This window comes from Selaginella moellendorffii, unplaced genomic scaffold (assembly GCF_000143415.4).
Source record: "Selaginella moellendorffii unplaced genomic scaffold, v1.0 SELMOscaffold_37, whole genome shotgun sequence".
Classification (NCBI taxonomy): domain Eukaryota; kingdom Viridiplantae; phylum Streptophyta; class Lycopodiopsida; order Selaginellales; family Selaginellaceae; genus Selaginella; species Selaginella moellendorffii.
Window position 1 is genome coordinate 662,556 of NW_003314298.1, and position 24,631 is coordinate 687,186.

At 42.1% G+C, this 24,631-nt stretch overlaps 3 protein-coding genes and 1 non-coding gene across 4 annotated transcripts; 1 reads left to right on the forward strand and 3 right to left on the reverse strand.

Moving 5' to 3' along the window:
* Nucleotides 1-12,756: 12,756 nt before the first annotated feature.
* Nucleotides 12,757-15,005, reverse strand: LOC9653684 (protein KTI12 homolog). Its single transcript, XM_024683518.1, has 9 exons — nt 14,185-15,005; nt 14,017-14,120; nt 13,903-13,959; nt 13,765-13,850; nt 13,628-13,713; nt 13,463-13,575; nt 13,355-13,405; nt 13,226-13,303; nt 12,757-13,161 (listed from the first exon to the last, which is right to left on the reverse strand). Exons 1-9 carry the CDS (start codon nt 14,336-14,338, stop codon nt 12,982-12,984), a joined length of 909 nt encoding a protein of 302 aa, XP_024539286.1. The 5' UTR covers nt 14,339-15,005; the 3' UTR covers nt 12,757-12,981.
* A 168-nt stretch (nt 15,006-15,173) lies between these two features.
* Nucleotides 15,174-15,245, forward strand: TRNAD-GUC. Its single transcript has one exon. It is a non-coding gene; the product is annotated as a tRNA-Asp (tRNA).
* A 63-nt stretch (nt 15,246-15,308) lies between these two features.
* On the reverse strand, nt 15,309-16,480 carry LOC9653685. The gene is made up of 7 exons (XM_024683452.1): nt 16,345-16,480; nt 16,149-16,290; nt 15,882-15,982; nt 15,768-15,818; nt 15,652-15,705; nt 15,495-15,599; nt 15,309-15,435 (listed from the first exon to the last, which is right to left on the reverse strand). The coding sequence occupies exons 1-7, from the start codon at nt 16,441-16,443 to the stop codon at nt 15,385-15,387; spliced, it is 603 nt and encodes a 200-aa protein (XP_024539220.1). The 5' UTR covers nt 16,444-16,480; the 3' UTR covers nt 15,309-15,384.
* Nucleotides 16,481-21,921: 5,441 nt separating this feature from the next.
* On the reverse strand, nt 21,922-24,501 carry LOC9653474 (VAN3-binding protein). Its single transcript, XM_002978487.2, has 7 exons — nt 23,650-24,501; nt 23,456-23,599; nt 22,944-23,358; nt 22,669-22,860; nt 22,571-22,623; nt 22,455-22,506; nt 21,922-22,389 (listed from the first exon to the last, which is right to left on the reverse strand). The coding sequence occupies exons 1-7, from the start codon at nt 24,034-24,036 to the stop codon at nt 22,148-22,150; spliced, it is 1,485 nt and encodes a 494-aa protein (XP_002978533.1). The 5' UTR covers nt 24,037-24,501; the 3' UTR covers nt 21,922-22,147.
* Nucleotides 24,502-24,631: the final 130 nt, after the last annotated feature.

Sequence of the window (24,631 nt, forward strand, 5' to 3'; positions counted from 1 at the left end):
AGTTTTCAATCAGGTCTGAGCCAGTAATTATAGTCTCTTGAAGAAATTGTTAAGGAATGTTACAATCAGAAGTCAAAATTTCCTAAATGGAACCTCTGACCTCTTTGTCATCAGAACTCCAGTTTTTCAAGCCTTCTGGATTGATGAGATCTCATCAATCCAACACGCAGCTTTGGCAGCCACAATTATGTCTAGAGAATTGTTGCTCCTGCCTGTATCATGAGTCCCTTCAATTCCATGTCTCTGCAATTGAGGCACTTGCAAGCTTGCTCGGTCCTTGATTAAAAAATCCATCAATATGGCCAAGGTAGCCTCTAGCAATACTTGTCTTTCTATTCTGAGCAGAAATGCAAAAGTTAATCCCAGGGACTTAACTATTGCCAAGGCACTATTTTTTAAAGTGAGTTGATGATGTTATGTGGCATCACTACTAAAAAAATTTAAAATTGGACAAAGCAGTAAAGTGTAAAAATGTGAACCATTTCCTTGTAATGGTTTACCTTTTGACAAACTAATTTGTCTCTTAAAAAGAAATTCACATAAGAACTATAAGAAGTTAGTGCAAGTAAAGCAGGAAGGGAAATGGTAATGGTAATAAAAGAAGAAACTTGGTGCATTGTTCTTGTCTTAAATAAATTTGCAACCATGAACAAAAAACATCTTTGAAGACTTAATTTTGTGTAGGCCAGCATAGCTGGATTCATGGCTAGTTTACAGGTTGTTTGACATGTTAGAGCCCAAAAATGGGCCTGGTATCCAAACAAAGCTAAGCAAGACCAGAACAGATTAGGGATCATGGCAGATTGGGAGCTTCCAATCTAACCTTCGTAAAAAGCAAGGAAGCGTACTTTAATAAACATACTCTGTTTATTCTAGTCAATATGTTTGACTACTTGCGGAGAAGTGGAACCAATGCAAGTGGACGAGCCCGCATGAGCGTGAACCCGACCCCCTCACCCACGTCCACCTCTTTACCATCCGGTGTTGTCCAGTTGAACGATTAGCAAGAACAAGATGAATAGCAGTCAACCCCAAGTTCATCCCCGGGCAGGATCGCCGGCCAAAGCCAAACGTCATGAGTTCCACGGCCGCATTGAATTCGCTGCTCATCCTCTCCGGGATGAACTCCAGAGGGTTCTCCCAGATGTTTGGATCCCGGCCGATAGCGTAGAGGTTGATCAACACTTGGGTCTTGGCTGGGATCATGTAGCCAGCTTCTTCAAGCTTTCATACACGTTGATAACAAATTTGGAGATCTAGCGAGGATCAAACCTTTTAGACTACTTACCTTACACTCGGCGGTGGATTCGCGTGGAACAATGAGTGGCGGCGGTGGGTGCTTGCGCAGGCTCTCCTTGACAATCGCGCCGAGGTACTTGAGCTTGGGAATGTCGGCCTCGCTCACCATGGTGCTACTAGCAGGGATCACGTCGTCCAATTCCTTCTGGGCTTTTGCCAAGATTTGTGGATGAAGAAGTAGCTCTATGAGAGCCCATTCTATCGCTGTGGCAGTCGTGTCCAGCCCTGCACTTCCTAGCAAGGACGGCCAACGAGTTAGTCAACACTCAAGTCAACCCCTAGTCTTACCAGCATGAGGCACCGGATGGTAAGATCTGACATGTTGTCGAGCGAAAGCAAGACGTCCAGGAAGCTCTCGCCGCCATGTCCTTGCTTGGCTATAGTCAGCTTGGGCAGCGAGAGATCCATCCATTTAAGCCATGGGACGTAATCGCCGATGTGTAGCCTCCCGCTCAGCTCGTTCCCCTGGCGGACCAAGCGGAGGAAATCGTTGGCACCGAAGGTCCGGCTCGTCCCAAACACGAGTGTTTGTATGATCTCCAAGGTGAGGACGGTGACCTCCTGGGTCATGTTCACCGTTCTTCCTAGATTCTGGGAGAGCATCGCCAGGAACTTCTCCATCTCCGCTTGCCTCACTGCCGCAAAGCTCCCCACGCGGCGCGCGGTGAAGAGCTCGAGCGTACAGATCTTGCCGAGCCCCCTCCATCTCGCGCCATAGCGCGCGAAGATGAGATCGTCTGGGAGGATCGCCTCGGCAAACGTGAGCGATGGCCGCGAGGAGAAGGTCCTGTCGTGGGTCTTGAGGATCTCTTGGGCGATCTTGGCTGACGAGATGACGAGCGTGGGGGTGTAGCCCAGGCGGAGGTACAAGATCGGGCCGAGATCGAAGAGGATGAGATGCTTTAAAGCTTTGGCTGGCGCGCGACAAGGAAAAGATCTCCATCCCTGAGCGACCAGGAGATGATCCGGCGCCACATCATCAATTTCTTTTCGGCCTAAATCAGAGCGACCGCAAAAATAACGTCTTTATTTTTTAGAAAGGTTGTTTCTCAACGAAAGGCTTCCAGTTTATAGAAGTTTCCATGCGTCATTCACTGATGGTTTCAGCGTTTACCTAAATTCAACTTAAATCTATATTAAAAGTATTTAATGGTAGTGATTTTACTGTGGTTAACTCCAATTTTATTGTGGTCAACACACTTTAGTTAATTAAGAAACAATAGCATTAAGGACTGATTTTAGGTTTAGAATTTGTACATTTCACAATTTTTTAATCCACAATATTCAATGGGCCAACTTTTATGAATTTTGTGATTTATGAGCTGTGAGACAAAGGACGTTCATCCCTAGACAAATTTCATGCATGAGCACACCGCTTGATAGACACTCTTGTTGTGAAAGCACTCTACTTTTATATGTTGTATTTACTTTTAATTGGGAGACTTTGAGAGTAGTTGAATTTAAAATCAAAGTCTGGCATAGTTTTAATTGCATAACAAAACCAAGTCTCAATAAACAAGAAGAAAGAAATAAAAGTTTCCAATCCAACCTTCTTAACCATGGGAGTCCATGATCACAGCTTCCCTCAAATCGTTACTGCCATCACCGATCCAGAAAGATATCCATGGACGAATCCCTGAAACTCTTTGTCCACCTCTCACAAAGCCTCCCTTGCCCGTTGATTAGCATTGCCATTTTGAGGCTCTTAATCCAGATGGTCTTCACATGTTCTGTGAGTGTCGCTCACAGAAACAACTATATAGGCTCACCTATCTAGTTGCTGTACCCCTTGATACCTTGAATCCCTGGCACTGCCGTTGGACGCCCGGTCTGGCATGCCTGGCAAATGTGAGACTGTGAATCCCATGAGCCAAGTAGTGGATCATCTGGACCATCCAAATGCTGGTCTTCCATGTCATCTTCTGCTTCTAAGCCAGCTGATTTGCCTTCTGTTGTTGTTTGCCTGTGTTACTCCAAGTTCTCTCCCATTTCTTCACTTTCTTCTTCTTTAGCATCTAAGTTTGCCTTCCTAATAACTCATCTGGTGGTGTGCTTTCAGTGCTCACTGGTTGCATATCAACTTCTTCTCCTTCTTCTGTGCTGGAACTTTGCTGGCAGGGAGCTTCCCTAAGGTTGTTCCTAGGTATCATCTGGAACGTAGAGGAGCTGGACATGATTCTGTCTTTCCACAGCAGATTCTGCTAGACCATAAGAATGCGCTCTTCAAGCCTTCTTCAGCCATGAATGCGGAGTGGGATTTCAGTGAGCAAATATCCTCACTGAAATCCATGTTGTTTGCCTGTGTTACTCCAACTTCTCTCCCATTTCTTCACTTTCTTCTTCTTCAGCATCTACGTTTGCCTTCCTAATAACTCATCTGGTGGTGCACTTTCAGTGCTCACCGGTTGTCCAGTGCTTTTTCAACAGTTGGCCCGAGTACCAAGGCACACTTCATTGTTAGAGAGAGGTAAGCTGGCGCTAATGCCAACCAGGATTATCCAGCACGAAAAGACAGACGGTTACCTGATATATACTTCCATTGACAATGAAATCCCACTCCGCATTCATGGCTGAAGAAGGCTTAAAGAGCACATTCTTATGGTCTAACAGAATCTGCTGTGGAAAGACAGCCTCATGTCCAGCTCCTCTATGTTCCAGATGATACCTTGGAACAACCTTAGGGAAGCTCCCTGCCAAAACAGGTCCAAATTCCCCATCTTGTTGCAGTTCTTTGTACTGTAGCTTGCCACCCTTAGGAATGAGTATGTTGCAAACAAAACTCTCTAACAGCTTTGCTTGGATATCCTAGATATCATTTGGTTGCTCCACCAACAAGAAACGTTTCAATCTTGGTAATTAAGTGTTGAAATAACATGAATATAAAAAGTTGTATTTAAGTGTAATGGCACTTTAAAAGTAATTATAAGATTAGGACCTCATGAGACATCAGACTTGCAAAGTCTAAAAGCTGAATAATTTAATGGAGTTAAAAGATAATCTTAAAGGCTGAGATGTATTGTGCCTAATGGAGGATCATGAGATCTAAGTATGAAAATAATGAATATCTTATTAATGGCAAAAGATGCCATATTAAAGTCAAGAAAAGGTGTTTATAGAAGAAAAAAAACTTTTGCAAAGAGTTGTGTGCAAACACAATAAAAAATAACAATTATAATTTTAACAAAAGACATAAACACAAGTGGAATATATTATGAAGATGGGCTCCTAAAGCCAATGGTGTGAAGACACTAAGTATTTCAAGGGAAAATGCCTTGAGATTAAATTGGCAAATTTATGAAAACCTTTTATTAATGAAACATTAATAGAAATAGGATTGGTATAACATAATCTAAAAATGTATGGAATTTATATACTTTGACTAAATATTGATGGATGTTTGAAAACATTAGTAATGAGTTATATGACATAATAACTATGAAGCAACCAAGCAAAGGTTTGGAATAAATAGTTGGAATAGTAACTTTCTATTACTTTTTGTCAAACTAAAGAGGTTAGATACATTCCTTAAGAGATGCTTATGTCATAATATAGTAAGTCAATATCATAATAGGAAATGCTCATTATTTGGGAAGTTACACTTTAAAACACCAAAGAAGTGATGTTTGATATTATGAGGGCATTAGATAAAGTCCAAGGGAGTAAGTCTTTAAAAAATAATGGATATGATATGCTATCCAAATCTCAAAGCTTATGGAAAGCTAAAGACAAGAGAGATTCATTTATTTTAAATGGACAAGGCTAAAAAGATTTTAGTATAATTAGCAATTGGTATATAAAGGCCTATAAGTAATAAATGTTAATTTTGGTGTATTAGATTGAGTAACCACTCCCTAAGTCATTGAGTAGATTTATCCTTAAAAATACTTGTTAAGGCATGGCAAGAAGTGCAAAACTACCCATCTAGTATGGAGGAGAATAAGCAAAAAGAATATATAGAGCCAAAAGCATGTAGTAAAGAAATTATAAAAATAAAAAAAAAACCCAAGATGGTTATACAAATTGGGAATGAAGACCTGTATATGCTTGAAGGTTTTGATATTTACAATAATGATGCTATGAGGAGTTTAAAGTATAAAACTATCCATATTAGATTGGATAGTGCATAAGAAACTTATAAAAAAAAAAGGCCTTAGCAAGCTAAGGGACAGAATCCCTTTAATATTTTAAAGACAATTCTAGGTTTTTTGATATTTAGAAAGATAAATGATTCATAGAAATATAAAAAATTAGAGTAGTGCAATAAAGGTGTGGTTTTGAAGCTTATCATAAAGTGAGGTTATTAAGGTTGGGGAACAGTTCCTATTTGTTCAAAGATATAGCTTTAAACGAAAGTTGGTATTTGAGGACTTTCACATTTATGCATGGGACTATATTACACTAATTAGATGACTTGTTAAGTGGGATTGGCAAGTCAGAGGAACAATAATTCTAATTGAAGGTGTTAACTTCAAGAGGGGTGGCCCATGAAGCCAGGTATAAAAGAGTCCATGCATTATCATAAATTGATTAATTAATTTATTAAGTGAGAGAAAGGTTCCTACCAACATAAAAAGACATACTAAGCATTTTGGGTGATATCGTATGTAGATATATATACAGAGGTTAAGTTTAAGTCTCAACTCTCTAGTGCTTAGGTTCGAGTACCAACCTATGTAATGATGGTTTAGAATATGAGGATATTTATTTTTTAATGGTCATGGACTTTCAGTAAAGAGGTTGACTTAAACATACCACTAAATGGGGAATGCCTTGAAGTCATGATGCATAGTTAAAGTGTTTAATGTGAAAATTCGACATATCTAACTTGAACATTCTAATACAAATGGCATTATGGATATATGTAAGCGACTAAATTTTCCATTCTACTTTAGTCACTTAATCACACCTTCGACCACTTAAAGGAGTCTCACTCATAACCTCCATAAGTTTTATTTTGGACTTAGGAAGTTGCTAGCCCCAAAAATGGCATTCATGCCACTCAACCATTGCACTTGGTCCAAATGCTCCACAGGTCCGATCCCATGACCGACACCCCAAGGTACCACCAACATACCAGCTCGTTACACTAAGGCTATGTCTATTCACCTTGGTCACACCAGTGGTCCAACACCATTTGCATTGCAGTCCCATCTCTTAAAGACTGAGCCATCTGTCCATGAGTGACCATCTTAGGTCCACTCTTTAGCATCCTTAAGATGCCCATAGACATGGGGAACAACCTTCCCAAATATCCCTTTTACAATCCCACTAAGTCCTTTTTTTATCCATGGCCGTGTTCGCCAATATTGCCACTGGGACAAAAGCCTATAGGCTTGACCATTAAGTCCCACTGTCCTCTAGGACTTCCTCACCACATGACTGTGTCATTGGTCACTACACCGGAGGACCACTCCTCTTCCTTTCTATAGTCTGGGATTTTGGGACAACATTTCAGAATACCATGGCTTTATGTGAGCCTTATGGGTACTCTCCCCACCTTCTGCCTTTGGGTGCTCTAGCTATGGGCTTAGTGCGATATTCTATTGAGCCATGCCAGGTATCCAAGTAGGTAGTGCCACTCATACTTGGACTGGGAGCATCAGCCATTCGATCTCCCGGGGGAACTAGAGTCGGCTCTTGAACACTTCATCAAGCTATCCTGCTTGTTAGTTCGTGTTCACTTTAGCCTTAAACTTCCTAGTGGTTATCCCATCACCCAACACCTAGGTATAGCCTTCCTGGGCTAAATTGGCCTTTCCTGGCCAAACTGGCTCCACTGGAATCCTCCCCCTACTATACTTTTGGAATTCACCAAACCCCCTAGGGTCTGGGAGATGAACACTTTGGGCTTTCACCCTTGGACTTGAACTCAGACTTGGACTCGGGCTTGGGCTCGGTCTTGTCCTCAGAGGTGGTCTCGGTCTCTGTCTCGGTCTTGGTCTCTGTCTCGACTTTGGACTCCATCTCGGGTCCATCTCGGACTCTATCTTGGTCCATCTCGGACTCCATCTCAGGTCCATCTTGGACTCCATCTCAAGTCCATCTCGGACTCCATCTCGGGTCCATCTCGGACTCCATCTTAGACTCCATCTCGGACTCCATCTTAGACTCTATCTCGAGTCCATCTCGGACTCCATCTCAGACTCCATCTCAGGTCCATCTCGGACTCCATCTTGGACTCCATCTCGGGTCCATCTCGGACTCCATCTCGGGTCTATCTTGCACTCCATCTGGGACTCTTTCATGTGTCATGTGTTGGTCCTCTTGTGTCCCTTTTTGAGAGACTCACTTATTGCTCGTTTTGTGCTTGTTCCTCGAGCATTTCGTTGAGAGTTCCCCTCCTGCTTTTGACTTTTCAAATCGGAGCTTTTGGTCCAAACGTGTTATGCTTGTTCAGCTTTTGCTTCGACCACTACCACGTGGCACCCTTTTGGCTCCATTTTGGGGCTTAAGGATTTGTGTCTCACAATATAATGAATGAAATAGGACCATTCAATCTAGATTGTTATGGACCCTTAGCTGGAAGGGCTAGCTTGGACACACCACCAAGTATGGGTGGGGTTATAGTCAACAATTTAAAGCTTTGGCAAATTTAATATATATCCATAAACTTATTAAAGTATTTATGATAAATAATCAAGGAAAAACTTTTTGCTAGGTTAAGGAACGGTGTTCTTAGTTCAAAATAGTAATTTAAACAATGGTATAGTGTCACTTGATCATAATGACTAAGTGGGAAAGACAAATTATAGAATGGTATTGTGAGTCTAAAAAAAAAAAAAATCTTTAAAAAAGGACTTATAGGAGGGTCATAAAATTAAGTTGTGGATAGTGCCCAAGTGGAGAATGTTATTGAGATTTCATATGAGTGAACATCCCATAAACTTGGCAAAATTGAGATTTTGTTTATAAACTAAAAGGATACCTCAAAAATGAAAGTAGGGATTCTATGTTGTTTAGTGCAACAATCAATTGATAGGAGCAAAAGACTAATGGTTGAATCTAGTTAAGAATTACTTTATAGTGAATACTAATAGATTGTAGAAAAGGAAAATGTTTCCAAGAATGGGATTCCCAAATGCTTCAATTCAGCAAAAGCTAAAAGCTCTAAAATATAAAATAGCAAGATAGCTAAATGATAGGGCCATGAATAGCTTTAACAAAAATTATGAATAAGTGGAATTTAATACCTAAAGTGACATGAAATAAAAGAAAGGATAATGGTGCTCTCAAGTAAAGAACTTTTTAGAATAGAATTTATGCAATATGTGCAATACAAAGTGTTAAAGGCATATAAAAATTGACTTGAGAAGTTAATATTAAGGTTTTAAACTATGATGATTATGTTGATAGAAGCCCAAATTGCTCTAGAATGAGTATTAAAATTGAGATAGAGAAGTGTCTTTAATGGGTTTAGCAAGAACTAAATAAAAAAAAAGGGAAAGAACCACTACAAATGTCTTTAAGTTAAAGAAATTATTCTCCTTAAAGGATAGACAAGATATAATGATTAGTGCTAAACCATTAATGAATAGTGGCTTGGTGCAAAGGATGAAAATGGTAATCCATGATGGGGTTATTGTATAAAATGGTTTATTGAGGACATTAAACTTTGTTTATACATGGTGGAATTGTAAAATATAAATCCCTAAGCCCCAAAGTGGAAGAAGTTGAACTCCCAAAGAAGTGCTTAAAGAAGTGCAAAACAACCGATGAGCAAATATCTAAAAAGGGACATAAGAAGGACCAATACATAATAGGTGTCATAACATATGGAAGTGTCAGGATTAAATCTAAGACTAAGTCTAAAGTTGCATCCAAAACTAAGCCTGAAACCAAGTCTAAGTCCATGTTTGAGATGGAGGCCAAGACTAAGTCTGGGATGGAATCTAAGTCCAAGACTAAAACCAAGACTAAGACCGAAAGTGAGACCAAAATCAAGTCTAAGTCTAAATCTAAGTTTAAGTCTGAGTTCTGGTCCAAATCCAAGTTTGAAACTAAATCTGTATACTAATATGGATCATAGGGTGAAAGGTTAAAACAATTGTCCTTTGAAGGGGCTACAGGGGTTTTTAAAAGTGTAATAGAGAGAGTATCGGGGTGGATTATAATAGAATTAATTTGGTCAAGAAAGGCTAGTGTGACTAAGGAAAGTTACACTCATATGGTGAGTGATGATATAACCACTGAAGTGTTTAAGGCTAGAGTGAACACATATGTATAAATAGAGTAATTTGGGGAAGTGTTCAAAGGCCAACTTTAACTTCCTCAAGAACTCAAATAGTTGATATTATTAATCCAAGTGTGGGTGGCACTACTTACTTAGATACTAATATGGCTTATAAGAACCTCACTCTAGCCACATGGTTAAAACACCTAGAGGCAGAAGGTGGGGAAGTACCCATGAGACTCATATAGAGCCATAATGTTTTGAAATGTCATCCCAAAGTCCCAAATTGTGGAAAGAAAGAAGAGCAATTTTCTTCTATAGTGACCAAAGGTATAATTATATGGTGAAGAAATTTTAGAAGTCAATGGGGTATAAACCTATTAGCAGTGTTAACGAGCACTACTGTGAATGAGAGTGGCCATCCCATGACCACAACTTAGCATCCTTAGGATGTTTGGAGATATAGGAACATTATTCCACTAAACCATTTATTTATAGATAATCATCTAATAACTACATTTTAGCATCCTTAAAATGCCCAAAGACATGAGGAACACCCTTTTCTAATATCTCTCATTCAATCCATACCAAATTCCTCCTATGGATGGATGGCTAAGTCTTTAGGAAATGAGATTGGTATATAAATGGTCTTGGACTATGAACTTAACCTTAGTGTAATAGGGTAATATATCAAGGATACCCTTGGATGTCTATAATGGGATTGAATATATAGAGCAATTAGACCAAGCGTAAAGGTGGTGTGACTTTGAGGTCACCCCTCGGGGCTAGTAAATCCCTAAATTAGGAAGAGTATCTATAGAGGTTTTGAGTGAGACTCTTTTATGGGGTGAAGAAGAAAATTAGTTGCTTACACATTACTATTAACAACCCAACCTAACAAAATCAATATATTTTCATCAATAGTTTTGATGGTATTGGTAAAACATTTATTATTAACATTCTTATATACACATTACAACTTTTAAACAAAAATATAGTTAATATGGTCAACACTTTACTTATTGCATTTAAACTTTATGTTCCAATAAATGAAACTTTTATGTTTTCTATTACTATTAATAGTGAAGCATGCCAAAAAATTACGAATGCACATGTTTCAATATGAGATGAAATTAGTATGGTTCACACACATGCATTTTCTGCCATTAATATAAAATTAAAAAATATAAAAGAACTAAATTACCTTTTAGAGAAATAATTATTATTACAAGTGGTGACTGTAGACAAATATTATTAGTTATTCCACATGGTCATCAAGCATAAATTATTTTAAATTCAATAAAAATGAATATGTTATGGCAATTTTTTAGAACACTTTCTCTAAAAAAATGAGTCTAATTGAAAATAACTTTTCATAGGCTGAATGGCTTATTCAAATTGGAAATGGTGATTATTACTTGAACTTAACAATATTATCTTTAAGACATTTTAGAACCAAATATGGCATCTATTAGAGTCAATAAATGATGATATTTTTCCCATTAATAATGCTATAATCTCTTCATTATCAAGTGATATACATATTTATGAAAGTATTAACTTTATTGATATTAAACACCCAGAAGATTTTCTAGTTGAATTCCTAAATTTCATCATGCCTTCTAGTCTTCCACCACTTAAAGAAAGTGTTATCCTTATTTTATTAAGAAATATATATCCATTTATTAGACTATGTAATAGTATATGCTTCATCCATAAATATGTTTTACCAACAGTTCTAGACTGTAAAATTATGTTGGGCAAATTCAAAGGCACACAAGTTTTCATCCCTTAAATCATATTCACACCAGAAATTTCATATAAAATGTCTAAAAGACAATTTCCAATTTTTTAGGGGTATTGCTAGTGCTAAGGAAGTCATTTGACCAAGTTGGGATACACTTGCACGTTTAGGCTTTATCAAGATGCACATCACTAGTTAGACTAAGCATTAGAGTACAAACTTGTGAGTTCATGAATTTAGATTTCTTAGGAGGTCATTTAGCCCAAAATTATGAACTCTTAAATTTGCTTTCATAAATAGAAGTTAAAAGTTAAACTTCTCTCTAGAGTCTTGAGTTTGTTAACACTCTACCCCTCGAGTTGAGCTTAGCTAGAGGCAAATTATACCTACCAACTTTTAATTTCAACATGTTATGTGATTTTGTTAATTAAAATGTGATATCTTGAATTTGGATTTTTTGGAAGGTCAACTAACCCAATGTTATTTAAACCTAAATATGCTTAACCCCAAATATTTCAATACCCTTAAAAAATGGGGTGCACTCTTGTTTATGGGTCTATATTTAAACTCATATTATATTGATGGTGAAAATAAGCAATAGTTGTTCTTGGAGTGACATATTTTTATAAGTAACCAATGAGAGAATAAAAAGGTTTTATATTAAATTTTTCCTAAGAAGTCACCCAACATAATACTATTCAAACTCAAGGACAATTAACCTTAAGTATCCCAACACATTTAACAAATTTGAATAAAGTGCACTGTTATTTATGAGTCCTTTCTTTTTATATTTGAACCTTTATGAATTGTTTATCAAATAGTTCCTTTTAATTGCTTATACACTAATTTCTATTGAGTTTGATTCTTGCTCCCAAATTTAATATAGCTAATGTTGTTACTTTAAAGAGTAGTATTATGATTTCAAATATCACAAATTTGTAATTTAGCGTTGAGCATAAATTTTAAATTACATATATCAAGGGGAACATAGATTCCATCTTTGGCTTTGGGAAGTCACTCTACAAAGTAAGCAAAAATTATCTTTAACTTTTCAAATGAAATGTTGATCTCTTTCTCATATATGTAATCTTATATCAAATTCCAATGCAACAACTAATGGATCCTTTATAGTAGAAGGAAAATCTACCCTCATTGCCAACGTTGAGTAGAAATTTTTGAGTTAAGTTTAATAAACAAGACAAAAAAGCTTAACCTCACATAGATTACTCTTTTTGAGGTAAGTCGTTAAGCATTAAAGGGGGTGGAGTGGGTGTGGCTAACCCCCTGCCACGTAAGTCCCTCCCGGAGAATGCTCTCTCAAATGCTGAGATACAGGCGTCAATTCCACCAGCGAATTCCAGGCGCCGGTGAGATTCATCCCTGGAATCGATCCATGTGCGGGATCGCCGGTGGGAGCGCGCAATCCATACCTCGCGCTCATTCATTCCTGGAATCGATGGATCGCATCCCTCTTGTAGCTTTTTTGGCCAGCCTTTGGAGATCCCTAGCTGGTCGAGAACTTTGGAGCTTAACTCCTAGTGTTTTAGCGTGATAGAATCGTTATTTTGATCTTGAGAGAATGCTTCTGGCATTGTCTACCAAGAACTAGTTTTTGACAAATAGACCTCAGTGATTTAGCTGGGAACTTGATCACTAGCTGGAAAACACTCGCAGCTTTTAACCTTACCTCGCAATAGTTTGATCTTGAGAGAATGTTCTTTATCTGCCAAGAACAAAAACTAGTTTTTGACAAACGTACCACAGTGATCTAGGAGCTCGGAACTTGGTCACTGAGTTCTCTGTTGAGATAGTCGGCAAACATTCGCTTGGCGCTGATACTGTCCGACGGTGGCGGTGGACCTGAGAGGCTCGACTGTCCTGCGAGCCGGATGAAAGTTCTTCGGTGGCGGCGGAGCTCTGGGAGGCCGATTCGTTTTTGCAACCTGATGTTCCAAGGAGTCAAGGAGAATTTGGAGTTTGATCGTCGAGAACAAAGAAGGAACAAAGGATATCTTCGGCAATCCTTCTCCAATATCCACGAGTGAGCCAAGTTCTTGCGTTTGAGACTCGACGAGAGCGTTGATCACGTCCTGGGAAAACAGTGGTGTGGCTAATAGAAAGAATGGTTTTCTTGCAGGTACCTGAGTGGCACGATCAAGCTCGTATAGCGAGTTTGTCTCGGAAATCCGTGCCTGCAGCGAAGCTACTTCATCAGTTGTGCTCAAACGTATTTTTGTGTTTTACTTAACAGTTTGAGTAGCAATTGTTGGCTGGAGTATCCGAGAAACTTTTCTCCCTTTCTCGTTTCCAGTGAGAAACGCAACGGCCTCTACAATTGGTGTAGACGATTCTGTAAACTCCCCTGCAAGGAAGCCTGTGATCGAAACCGAAGAACAAGAAAGAAAAGAGAGTACCTTCAGATGGTCTCAACTCGAACAGTGGCGTATCCCAACGATTCCTTCTATCAGGACGCTCAAACCTTCGAACCAAGTCGTCAAATCTGTTTCATAAATCTCCCATGCTTATGGTCATCCAAAGTGTGACAGCTTACATTTTATCATCATAGCAAGGATCGCCCCGATCAAACTTCGACTTATTCCAGCTCCGGCAATCATCTTCACCTGCGTCACAGTAGATCTAGAAAGCCTTAACTCGTCAAGTAGAATAAAAGAACGAAAGAAAAACCAACCACGCAGTATTGGACTCCAGCAGCACGGGCCAAGCACCAAAGCTCGTATCTATATCCCTGTTCTTGCAAGAACAATTGAGAAAAACTTTCAAAAGCTTTGAGCACTTTTCTTACCTTGATATTGTTGAGTGAATCAATGACGACAATCACCTCCTTGGTGACCGCGCGATCCACAGCCGATCTCAGCAGTCCTCGCAAGTTCTTCTCGTGAAACATATCTCAAATTCCCACAAAGAAGATCGTGACCACATTGTAGAACAAACACGAATGGTTCTCACTCACCTTGATAACTCTCGTTTCGATCCAACCCCAGCGACGTCTCATCGATGAGCTTCACCGCGTGTGGCAAGCTCGCAGCTTCAAGGCCGCGGATGAGGCTGGCGGCCGCCGCCGATTTGCCGCTGCAGGGCTGCCCACACATCACAACCAGCGCCATTCCAGAAAAGCCCTAAATTTTCGTCCCAAACGTCTTTCAAGATGCCCATACCGGGCATTTGCTGGATAGCTTGCGAGTTTGCGAAATAAGTTCTTGTGTGTTCGCCAAACGAGAGTTGGGTTTTTTCGCAGAGAATGTTTTGTTTCTCCAGATGCCCATGGCAAAGGTTTTGGATGAACTTTTGAGCTTTCAAATCGATTTCAAAGCCTGGTTTCGAGATGCCGAAGATGGGCATTTGTTTGAGCTAAGAAATCTCGCGTTGGGTCAGAAGCAGCCTCTAAAGTTTGGTCTCTACACAGCGTTTCAGACAATGTAGGTAAGGTTCTAAGCTTCATCACACCCAACCCACTACGAAAAAAGCTAGAAAAAAAAGAGAAGGGGGCGAATCAGATCGATCTGGCTTTAGCTGCCCTCGAGGGACAGCCAACAAGATTTTGCCGAATCAGTGTCGATCATACGGGGAAAGATTAGACATCACCTTCGCCGCTTTTCCACAAGGAAAATGAAAAAAGAGAAGAGACAAGCAAGACGCGATGAACAAGGAATCAGAGTATTCTGGCTTCGAACGCCCCAGAGGGGCCGTTCAATAAGAAAATCGCCGAATCAGTGTCGGTCATACGGGGAAAGATCAGCATCATCTTCCATCGCAGAAGAAAACCTAGAGAACTAGACTGCACACCCTAGCCTCGCACAGCTTCTTATCGTGGAGTGACCTAAGATCGGACGGGCCGCATTTGTGACATCTCATCCATACCGTCGAAAATGTGAGGGTTCGAATCCGGGCAAATTTGTCTAACATTTACAAAGTTTACCAGGACAAGCTACATGTGGTCAAGTCGTTGTAGTATAGTGGTAAGTATTTCCGCCTGTCACGCGGACGACCCGGGTTCGATCCCCGGCAACGGCGCAAGTAATTTTGTTTGTCAATCCTTTTTATTTTTTAGATTACACAAATACTATGAAAATTATGGCCAACCATTTTGTGTGTTTCTTTGTTAACGTTTTGATGTAAATCAATCAAATTACACAACGTTGCAAAGTTCTTTTTAGTCACTGTCCAATTCGCTGAAATCAATATCATCCAGACGACCGGATCCCTGCATTTTCTCTTGTTTTTAGGAAAACTACAAAAGAAATAAAAGGAAAGAAAGCTTGCCTGTTTGCTATTTACTTTGCCAAGGTAGCCTGTCGCTTTGAAATTTTTGAGCTCTAGAGGCCCAAGCTTGGCTTGTTCTTCGCTAACTGTGATCTGGAAGGAGACCTGGAAGAACAAAATGCGTGAGCAAAGTTCTCTTTCCTTCCATTAGGCAAACCTTGCTCTTGCCGGGAGGTATTTCGGCGAGCGTATCGATCCGGAGGTTCTCCGTCTACGAAAAGAAAAGGAATGTTATAATCCAAAACAAAAGCTCACTGCATTGTACCATCTCACCGTATCTAATGCTGGTTCGCCTTGAGCATCGTAGACTCTTCCAAAAATGTCCTGATGATTCACAGGTGAGAATATTAACCACAGCCCATGAACCAGAGAATCTTTTTCACTTACAGCATTGTAAACTGGCTGAGAAGCTGGATTCGTGGCTTCCCCGGTCACTCGAAAACACGTTGCTTTGAACGACGTTCCACCAGTCACTGTTGTCTGTCCCTCTGAAAAATTGCACAAGCTCCTAGGGAGGCAAGCGTCATTGATTTTACGTGAAAGAGAAAACCAACAGCTTACAAACAACGAGGAGAAAGAAAAAGAAGAGCTCCAAGAGAACGAAAGCTTCGCTCGATCCATGAATGCCAAATAGCATCGAGAAGACAATCTTACCAGGGCATGGAATTCGAGTCGCCTCCACATTCCTCAACGCAATCTTCACGTCTGCGAATGCCGGGTTTGAGATTTGCAGCACTCCAGACGCCAGCAGCGTCCCAGATCCCAGCAAAACGCTCCTCCGCTCCACGCGAAGAGACTGAGCTAAGAAAACCGTGGAATCAGGAAAGAAATCGATGAAATGGCGCCACACCTGATTAGCAATCGCATTTTGCTGCCGAATTCGATTCCCTGGCGCTAGCTCTGCGGGCGCAATGCAGCAAAGCGGTAGCACTCCCCCAATCTTCGCCATGGAAGTCTATCCTTCTTTAACAATGTTGCCTTTTACCTTTCTATTAACCTTTTCCATTCTCTTTATAAAAAGGACACTGGCGTATACTTAGGGCAAACAGTTTTGTAGTAATGGACTATTCGTTACTCCAGGTAATCCAGGAGGAGGTATTGGTGCGTTTGCCAGCAGCATTTCTACACACCCACGTAAAATCTGTTTGCAAGCAGTGGAAAGATCTCATAGAGTCGCCTCGGTTTAAGTCTCTCCACCACAAATACCACTCTGATGGTGAGCGAAGTCCCCCCATTCTTTTGGGCCTCAACTATATTTCCGGTAGTACCCTTGCCAAGTGCAATCCCTTCGGACAAGGAGGAGCCAAAGATTGGATTATGGTAGACCCACCGCCAGAACTTGACTTCAATCTTATTTCATGCGCTGGTGGTCTAATGTTTGGGCGCAGCATGAGGAGCTACGTTGTCTTGAATCCCCTCACTGGGGATCTCCAGGTCCTGCCACCACCACCTTCGTCACCGCCCATGCTCTCTACGTCCGTCATGGCCATGCACGCATCCAGGCAGCGCTATTGGATTTGCCTTGCATTTATGCGTGTAATCTACTTATACGATTCGAGTGTAGGGATTTGGAAAGAGGTGGCACTGCCAGAAGGATGGATAGAAGGATGGACGCAACATTGCTATGCAAGGGCTATCAACAGCAAGGTGTATTACTATTGTCTAAGACTCAATGATGTTGATACCAGTCGCCTGGGAGTTTTGTGCCTGGATCTGGAAAATTTAAGCTGGTCTACGGAGTGGACGATCGATGGGTATGATACGCCTTGGGAAGATTTTCTTGTATCCCCAGCGCTGGATTTCTTCAAAGTCGTTGTGAAAGACTCTACGTATCATCTCTCGAGGCTGGATGCTGCATCTAAAGGCTTTGTGAAGGAAACTAGTTTAAATGTGACAGAAGGCTTGTCTCATGCTCCATCTTGCTGCTACAAGGACACGATTGTGGTTGCCGGTCCCAAAACATTGGCAGTGCTGGATTGCAAAACCAGATCTTGGAGCAAACATGAAAACCAAAACGTTTCCAATTTTGAGTGCTTGCTTCTATTCGAACCATCGTTGTTTGATTCTTGTCAATGAATAAGAAAACAAAACAATGGCGTTCACGTCTTGAGCATCAATTTTATCTTCTACTTCCAGCCAACGGCACTCACCACAACTTCCACACACATCCATGTCAGGTGGTAGATGACAAAACTGAGCCGATTCGAAACTTTAAAAGAGATGGAGTAAAGGAGCTATGCCCTGCGTCCATAGCCTGTGCTCATACTCGCAGACCAAAGCATTCCAGTTGCGGTTTTCAATCCAAAATTGTCCAGGCCACGCGGGAATGTTACATCCACGTCGAGAACAATGTCTGTTTAAGACAGAAAACTTCTCTTCAATGCCACCTTGATGAGGATAAAAAGAACGTAACGAAGCTTTTCTTTCTTCCTTAGGCCCATATGCTCAGAGTGTATCGATCCGGAGAACAAAACAAAAGCTCACTGCATTGAATCATCGTACCGTGTCTAATGCCGGTTCGCCTTGAGCATCATCTAGACTCTTCCAAAAATGTCCCGAGGATTTTCCAGTGATCCACAGTGTTAATCGCAGACCAAAATCAAGGAAAGGAGAGAAAAGTTTTAATCACAGGCTGAGAAGCACACACACAATCACAGAAACGTCAATTTTTTACCAAAAGCATGTACCTGAGGTCCACTCTACTTTTATGTAATGATAACTCTCTCGTGTATTCCATTTCCTTGCCATGTGATAGTTTTCATGTTCTTGCTTGGCAAATTACTATTAAGATTGAGAGAAATGGAGCGCGAGCAAAACATCCAGAGGACCTTTTACAAAGAAAAATGACACACCTTTACGTCTTACGGCCAGCAAGCTCCTTGCCGTGCCTGGTCTCGTGATGGCACCATAAAAACAATCACTCCCTCAAAGCCCTGCCATGCAATCTACCCAGCACCCTCGCCGCCCTCTCTGGTCAAAATTCTGCTCCATCCAATCCTCTCGCTCTCCCATTGGCCAACAGCAACATCAACAAAATTTCCCATGACCATGTCTGCGATCAGACGGCCTCTTATCGTTATATATATATAGATAGATGTTAGCGAATTGTCTTTCATTGAGAAGGATCAAACAACGCGAATGGAAGCAAGAAATCAAACTTTGAACCGTTTTGGTTTTCATGAGTGCTCCAAGATTTGGTCTTGCAATCCAGCACTGCTAATGTTTTGGGACCGGCAACCACAATCGTGTCCTTGTAGCAGCAAGATGGAGCATGAGACAAGCCTTCTTTCACATTTCGACAAAGCCTCCCGATGCAGCGTCCAGCCTCGAGAGATGATATGTGGAGTCTTTCACAAAGACATTGAAAATATCTAATGCTGGTGATACAAGAAAGTCTTCCCAACATAGGCTTTGCATATTATACCCATGGATCGTCCACTTGTAGACTAGCTTAAAGTTTCCAGATCCAGGCACAAAACCCCCCTGGTATCATCATGGCGACAATAGAAGTACACCTTGTTGTCGATCGCCCTTCCCTTCCATACATCCATGCTTTCAAGCGGCGCCACCTTTTCCACACTCGAATCGTATAAGTAGACTACACGCAATCAAAACGCAAATGCAATAGCGCTGCCTGGATGTGAGATCCCGCTTGAGAGGCCCTGGTGAGGGAATTCAAGACAATGAAGCTCTTGCTGTTGTGCCCAAACATCAGTCCACCAGCGCATGAAACTATATTGAAGCACTGTTCTGGCCAGGGATAATCCAATCCTTGGCTCCTCGTCCAAAGACGAGGTACTGTAAATATAGTTGATGCCCAAAACAGTGACTTCGGTCACCGAGGCGACTCTATGAGGTCTTTCTACTGCTTGCAAATTGATTTTACGTGGTTGTTTAGAAACACTGCTGGCAAACGCACCAATACCTCCTCCTCGATTATCTGGCTCTCTCTCTTTTCCCCCTTTTGTTGTTTCTGTTGAATGCGGTGGCCATGTGCCCGGAGTAACGAGTAATTAAGACTTTGTTTGCTATGTTTACTACTCCTACACCCATAAGTGTATGAAAGAGGTCTTAGAAATAAAAATTGGGACAGTTAAGGTAAGAGGGACCTATGCTTTGAGTGTGTTCGGAACGCTGGTAGGATCTTCTAGCATCAATAAATACCTGCAGGTAAAGCGCGGCTACCAGGTAGTCTGTTGGTTTCTTCTTCTTCGTCTCCTTTGTTGCTTTTCTACCGTGGTCCTTTGATGGTAAAGAGCTCCAGCTGAACCAAAATCTCCAAATAGTTGTTTCGTTTTCTGTTTCGTATACTTGCAACATACAGGAATCCTGAGGCCAAAAACAAAACACACTCAGCTCGATGCTGATGAGATTGTCCAGCAAATCCATACTGCAAACCCGTCAGCCACCATGATCGTACTCTTGGACATGGGTTCAAGGCACAAAGTATTAGATGAATTCAGAAGGCTGCAATCACAGGTTACAGTTCAGAATTACTTTCTTCCATGGCGAAGATTGGGGGGCTAGCACTTTGCTGCATGGCGCCCGCGGAGCTCACGGCAGGTGGCTCTTGGAGCTCCACTGTTCTTTGTCCTCTGTTGGTACAGTGGAATTTTACAGACAACATGGTGGAACGTTGTTCAAAGCAACATGTTTTCAAGTGATCGCAGAGTTGGTTTCATAATTTTTGTCTAGTGCATGCTTCCCAGGCTTCTGCGGCGCTCTATCGGGCACGAATCGATTGAATCCCTTGCAATAGCTGTGAGGTAAGAGACTTTTTGGAGAAATGTGAATTCCCGTGATCGCCGGTGGTTTGACTATTGGCATCCGTTTGGTTATCCAGTATCATCCTGGATGTTTCAGCTCGGTCACTGTCTGGGAGGATGATCATGATCTGGGCGAGACTTGGGACAGTGCGGGAAAGGTATGCTAGAAGAAGCTATAGAAATTCCAGGTGAATTCCACAGGCTAGAGTTACGATGGCTGGGTGTGCTAGCTCTAGATAATTAAAACTTTCAGGGCATGACAGATCATGGTGGCTACTCTTTTTTAAGGTTAAGATAGGTGTACGTACATTGTAAGGCTGTGAATACCTCCCTCAATACACATAGAAGTATAATATACATAATGTTTCTACACGTGGAGAGGGTAGCCATGTGGCAAAGGTGTTTAAAGTATAAAAATAGTAATAGAGTGTTTGGATCTTTTAATATATATATTTATACCTTTAGGATCTGTTAATTTAAGTAGGTATATAAGGGTTAAAATAAATTTATATACTTAGGGTTTTTTGATTTTTTTTGAACGCACCCATATCCAGAGATTTATTCTAGGTGGCCACCCTGGGTGGCAGATAGGGAAAGTAAACAATGCTAAAGAGAATGGTTTTTGAGTGCAAGAAAAGACGTTGTCCCGCTACTCTTTGGGAGTTTGCAACAGTTTGGCTTGCATTTGATTGTAGTCTGTTAGAAAGAATAAAAAAGAAACTGCATTTGCTTGGCGCTGGTAGGCTAATATCCAATTTGTGGTAGTAAACAATGGTACTTTGTTAAACCCTTCATCGTTGTTTTACTAAGCTAATGTATAAGTACCATTGTTTACTATCAAAAAGTGGATTGGCTTTACACTTGCATGACGATATTTTGGATTGAAAACCGCGACTGAAATGCTCCAGTCTGAGTGTAAGTCAGAGTACAAGCACTTGGACACAAGGCATAAGCTCATTTACTCCATCTCCTCGCCATCGTCGAGCAGCGATCGTGGAATGTTAGCATCCACGTCGACGAGAACGGAGAAAGAAAACTTCTCTTGAACATGGCGATGGAGGAGAAAAGAAAGTAACGAACCTTTTCTTTTCTCGAGTGGGAGGTTCTCGGTCTACGAAAAGGAGAGAACTGTTATGATCCCTACAAAAAAAAAAGCTCACTGCATTGCATCTTAGTTACCGGGGAAGCCACGAATCCAGTTTACAATACCGTGACTAAAATCTTTCTCTTGCTTTTTGCAATAAACACTGTGGATTGACATTTTGAAAGAGTCTGTGATGGTCAAGGCGAACCGGCACTAAGCATGGCCGAAAACATGTTACTTTTCCACCAGTCCCAGTTGTCTGTCCTCTGAAAGCTCCTGGGGAGGCAATTTTACGTGAAAGAGAACTTACAAACAACGAGGAGAAAGAGAAGAGGAGCTCCAAGAGAATGAAAGATCTGTTTTCTTGAATGCAGATATAAAAGCAAGCAGCAATCGAGGAAAAAAACCAGGGCATGGAATTCGAGTCGCCTCCGCATTCATCAAAGCTATCTTCACGTCTGCAAATGCCGGCTCGAAATTTGCAGCACTCCAGACGCCAGCAGCGTCCCAGCGCCCAGCAAAACGCTCCTCCGCTCCACGCGAAGAGGTTGAGCTCAAAAAACAAGGAAATCGAGCTTGGAATCTGGAAAGAAATCGATTAGCAATCGCATTTTCCCGCCACATTCGATTCCCTAACGAGAAAAGTGCTGCTCTTCCATACTACTAGAAAGAAAGAAGTTTCTTCTTCTCTTTGCTATACACTTCTTTGCTTTCTTTCTTGTGTGTTAAATTGGCTCCATAGCTCCCAGCTCGAGAACAAATAGAACTATATTCATTCTATCTTCTTTTTTTCTTTGGCCTGGCTATGGCCTTTTAGTCGATGATTGTGTGGAAGTTGTGGTGAGTGCCACAGATTGTTGGCTGGAGAGATGGAGTAAATGAGCTATGCCTTGTGTCCATAGCCGGTGTTCGTACTCTGACTTACACTCGAACTCGAGCATTCCAGTCGCGGTTTTCAATCCGAAGTATCGCCGCTGCTCGCCGTTGTCGAGCAGCGATCGTCCCGGCCATGCGGGAATGTTAGCATCCACGTCGAGAACAATGCCTGTTTAGATCAAACAGAGAGAACTTCTCATCAAAATGCCACCTTGATCAAGGAGAAATGCGAACCTTTTCGTTTCTTCCTTAGTCCCATATGCTTGCTTTGGATCTTGACAATTACCTGCGTGATGGATCAAAGACCATGAGAACATAAACTAGAATTTCCTAAAGCAATGTTCACAAACCTGGCCATTGTTGGGATCACTATACACTGACACAGTTCTCCAATGTAGCTCGCCTACAACAAGGAGTCAATTAAAGAGATCGATTTTTTCTCCACTACCTTTCTTGGAGCGCTTGAGAAACTCGCATCCTCTGTTAAGAACCTCTTGCGTGTAGCTCTCGGCGTCGCCATCCTCGGATCCCAGATCGCCACTGTTAAAATGTAAGGCGTGTTTGTCGTAGGGAGTCACGGTTGCATGGCTCTTTGCGTCCTTGAGCGTCCGAGCCTTGAGAGTCGCGGCTCCACGCAGAGCTAGATCAAAAGATCAAACAAAGTAAGAACACGAAGAAACCACGCAAGAACTCGATGAAACTTTGACAGAACTTAGAGCTTACCAGTGGCTGCCGCGGCAGTAAGCGTCATGATATCTCCCGCGGTTTTCACGTTCACGGCGGAGCTGACAACGTGAGTGATGTGATCGTGATCGGCTCCCAAGCTCTCGGCCAGATCCACGCACTGTGCCGCGACGAGCGAGGCCGCGGAAGCCACAGCCAAGCTCGTCGTCTTGGACGACGAGGAAGGATCGTCCAGCGCTGGAGAAAACGGAGATGGCGATGGTGACGCCGCCGCCGCTGTAGCCGCTGCCACTGCCGCCACCGCCGCTGCAACTCCGGCCATAGAAACCGCGGCGTGGACTTGAGCGTTGTGTGCTCGGCTGAGCTCTTTCTTTCGCTCTTTCATGTCTTTAAACCATCGTCCCACGGATGATCTCCCGCGAAGCTGATGGGATGATTTGGAGGCGGCAGTGGGCTGGAGAGAAGAGCGACGCAAATCCAAGCGACCAACAAGGGAAAAAAGAGACTTTATTCGTTCTTGCTCGATGAGAAAGCTTGCCAAAGTTCTTTACCTGGTGGTGGGGATGGAGGTGATCGTCTGTGAATTGCTTGGGCGATGGCGGAGGGCTGGCGGCCAGAATGCCGCTGTTTTGGTGGAAAATCAGTGGTCCACTGCTGTGGGAATTCCTCCGGGGAGTTGTGAACAAGGAGTGTTCCTGCGAAGAACACGTATGAACACAAAGAGAAAAGCTTTAAAAACTCTCACCATTATCCTGTCCATGACCATCTGCGAAGTCATCGAGGGAGCGAACACGAAAGGCGCTCCTTCCAAGTTGGATTCTTGCGGGGAAGATATCGTGGTGGAGCAATCATCCTGCAGCGGCGGCGGCGGCGGCGTCGCGATGGAAGTTTGCGATGCCGCTCGAGCTTTGGACACCTCAAACGCCGAAATGCTCCACGACCTCGAGAGGAATTCGAGGGGCTCTTGCGGCGTCTCTGGCTCGGGGAATCCCGGGGTTGGCGATGGAAAGCTCACGGCCGAATCCTCCTGGATGTTCTCCAGGTGGAGGAAGCTGCCCTTGAAATCCGAGGACTTGGATGCAAAGCTGTGGTGGAAGCCACTACCTTGGATGCGTTCCGGGCTGCTCTTCATTCTCCCTCGCGTGGATTCGATCACTGGAAGAACACTACCTAACCTTGTTAATGATCTTTGGTGGAAGAAAGAGCTTAAAACTAAGATGGAGGAATGAGGAGAACTGGATCCTCATCTGCTGGGATGATCCATCCGGTGGGCGGTGACAATTCCAGCTTTTGAGGGAACCCACAAGGAAAAAAAACGAGAACAAATCGAGGATGAGTAGTGGGCGATCACAAAAAAATCCCAAACAGTGGAGCGAAAGAAAACAAATGGAAGGCGCCTATGGGATGGAACCATCAAGAGACCACTCTGGAAAAGGAGGAGAAAAAAAACTCCATGGATCGACACTGGAAAGCTGCTACATTCCTTTTCTCTCCTTTCTCCCGCGCCATCTAGAAAAATTTCCTCTCTCCTTTGTTTGCGATCGGCCTTGATGGCAGTGGCTCGCTCGCTCGCTCCTCCCCCACACAAAAAAGAAGAATAAAAAGAAACCAATGTTTTCACAGCTCATGCCTTTGTTTTTGTGGCGTGGACCATCCAACGATCCACAGTGCCACTGGAGCTAAGCGGCAGTAGAAATGAGACACGTAGCACGTGAATCCGCCGTGTA

Excerpts from the sequence above, each read along its gene's own strand:
- LOC9653684 (XM_024683518.1), bottom strand. The coding sequence starts at position 14,338 with ATGGCGCTGGTTGTGATGTGTGGGCAGCCCTGCAGCGGCAAATCGGCG. Across the intron at positions 13,576-13,627 it reads CGAGTTGAGACCATCTGAAG|GGGAGTTTACAGAATCGTCT; the intron begins GTACTCTCTTTT and ends GCTTCCTTGCAG. Across the intron at positions 13,162-13,225 it reads TTGGAGAAGGATTGCCGAAG|ATCAGGTTGCAAAAACGAAT; the intron begins ATATCCTTTGTT and ends ACTCCTTGGAAC.
- LOC9653685 (XM_024683452.1), bottom strand. The coding sequence starts at position 16,443 with ATGGCGAAGATTGGGGGAGTGCTACCGCTTTGCTGCATTGCGCCCGCA. Across the intron at positions 16,291-16,344 it reads AAAATGCGATTGCTAATCAG|TCTCTTCGCGTGGAGCGGAG; the intron begins GTGTGGCGCCAT and ends TTCTTAGCTCAG. Across the intron at positions 15,436-15,494 it reads GCAAAGTAAATAGCAAACAG|GGATCCGGTCGTCTGGATGA; the intron begins GCAAGCTTTCTT and ends GAGAAAATGCAG.
- LOC9653474 (XM_002978487.2), bottom strand. The coding sequence starts at position 24,036 with ATGAAGAGCAGCCCGGAACGCATCCAAGGTAGTGGCTTCCACCACAGC. Across the intron at positions 23,600-23,649 it reads TGGTCATGGACAGGATAATG|GAACACTCCTTGTTCACAAC; the intron begins GTGAGAGTTTTT and ends TGTTCTTCGCAG. Across the intron at positions 22,861-22,943 it reads TACTGCCGCGGCAGCCACTG|CTCTGCGTGGAGCCGCGACT; the intron begins GTAAGCTCTAAG and ends CTTTTGATCTAG.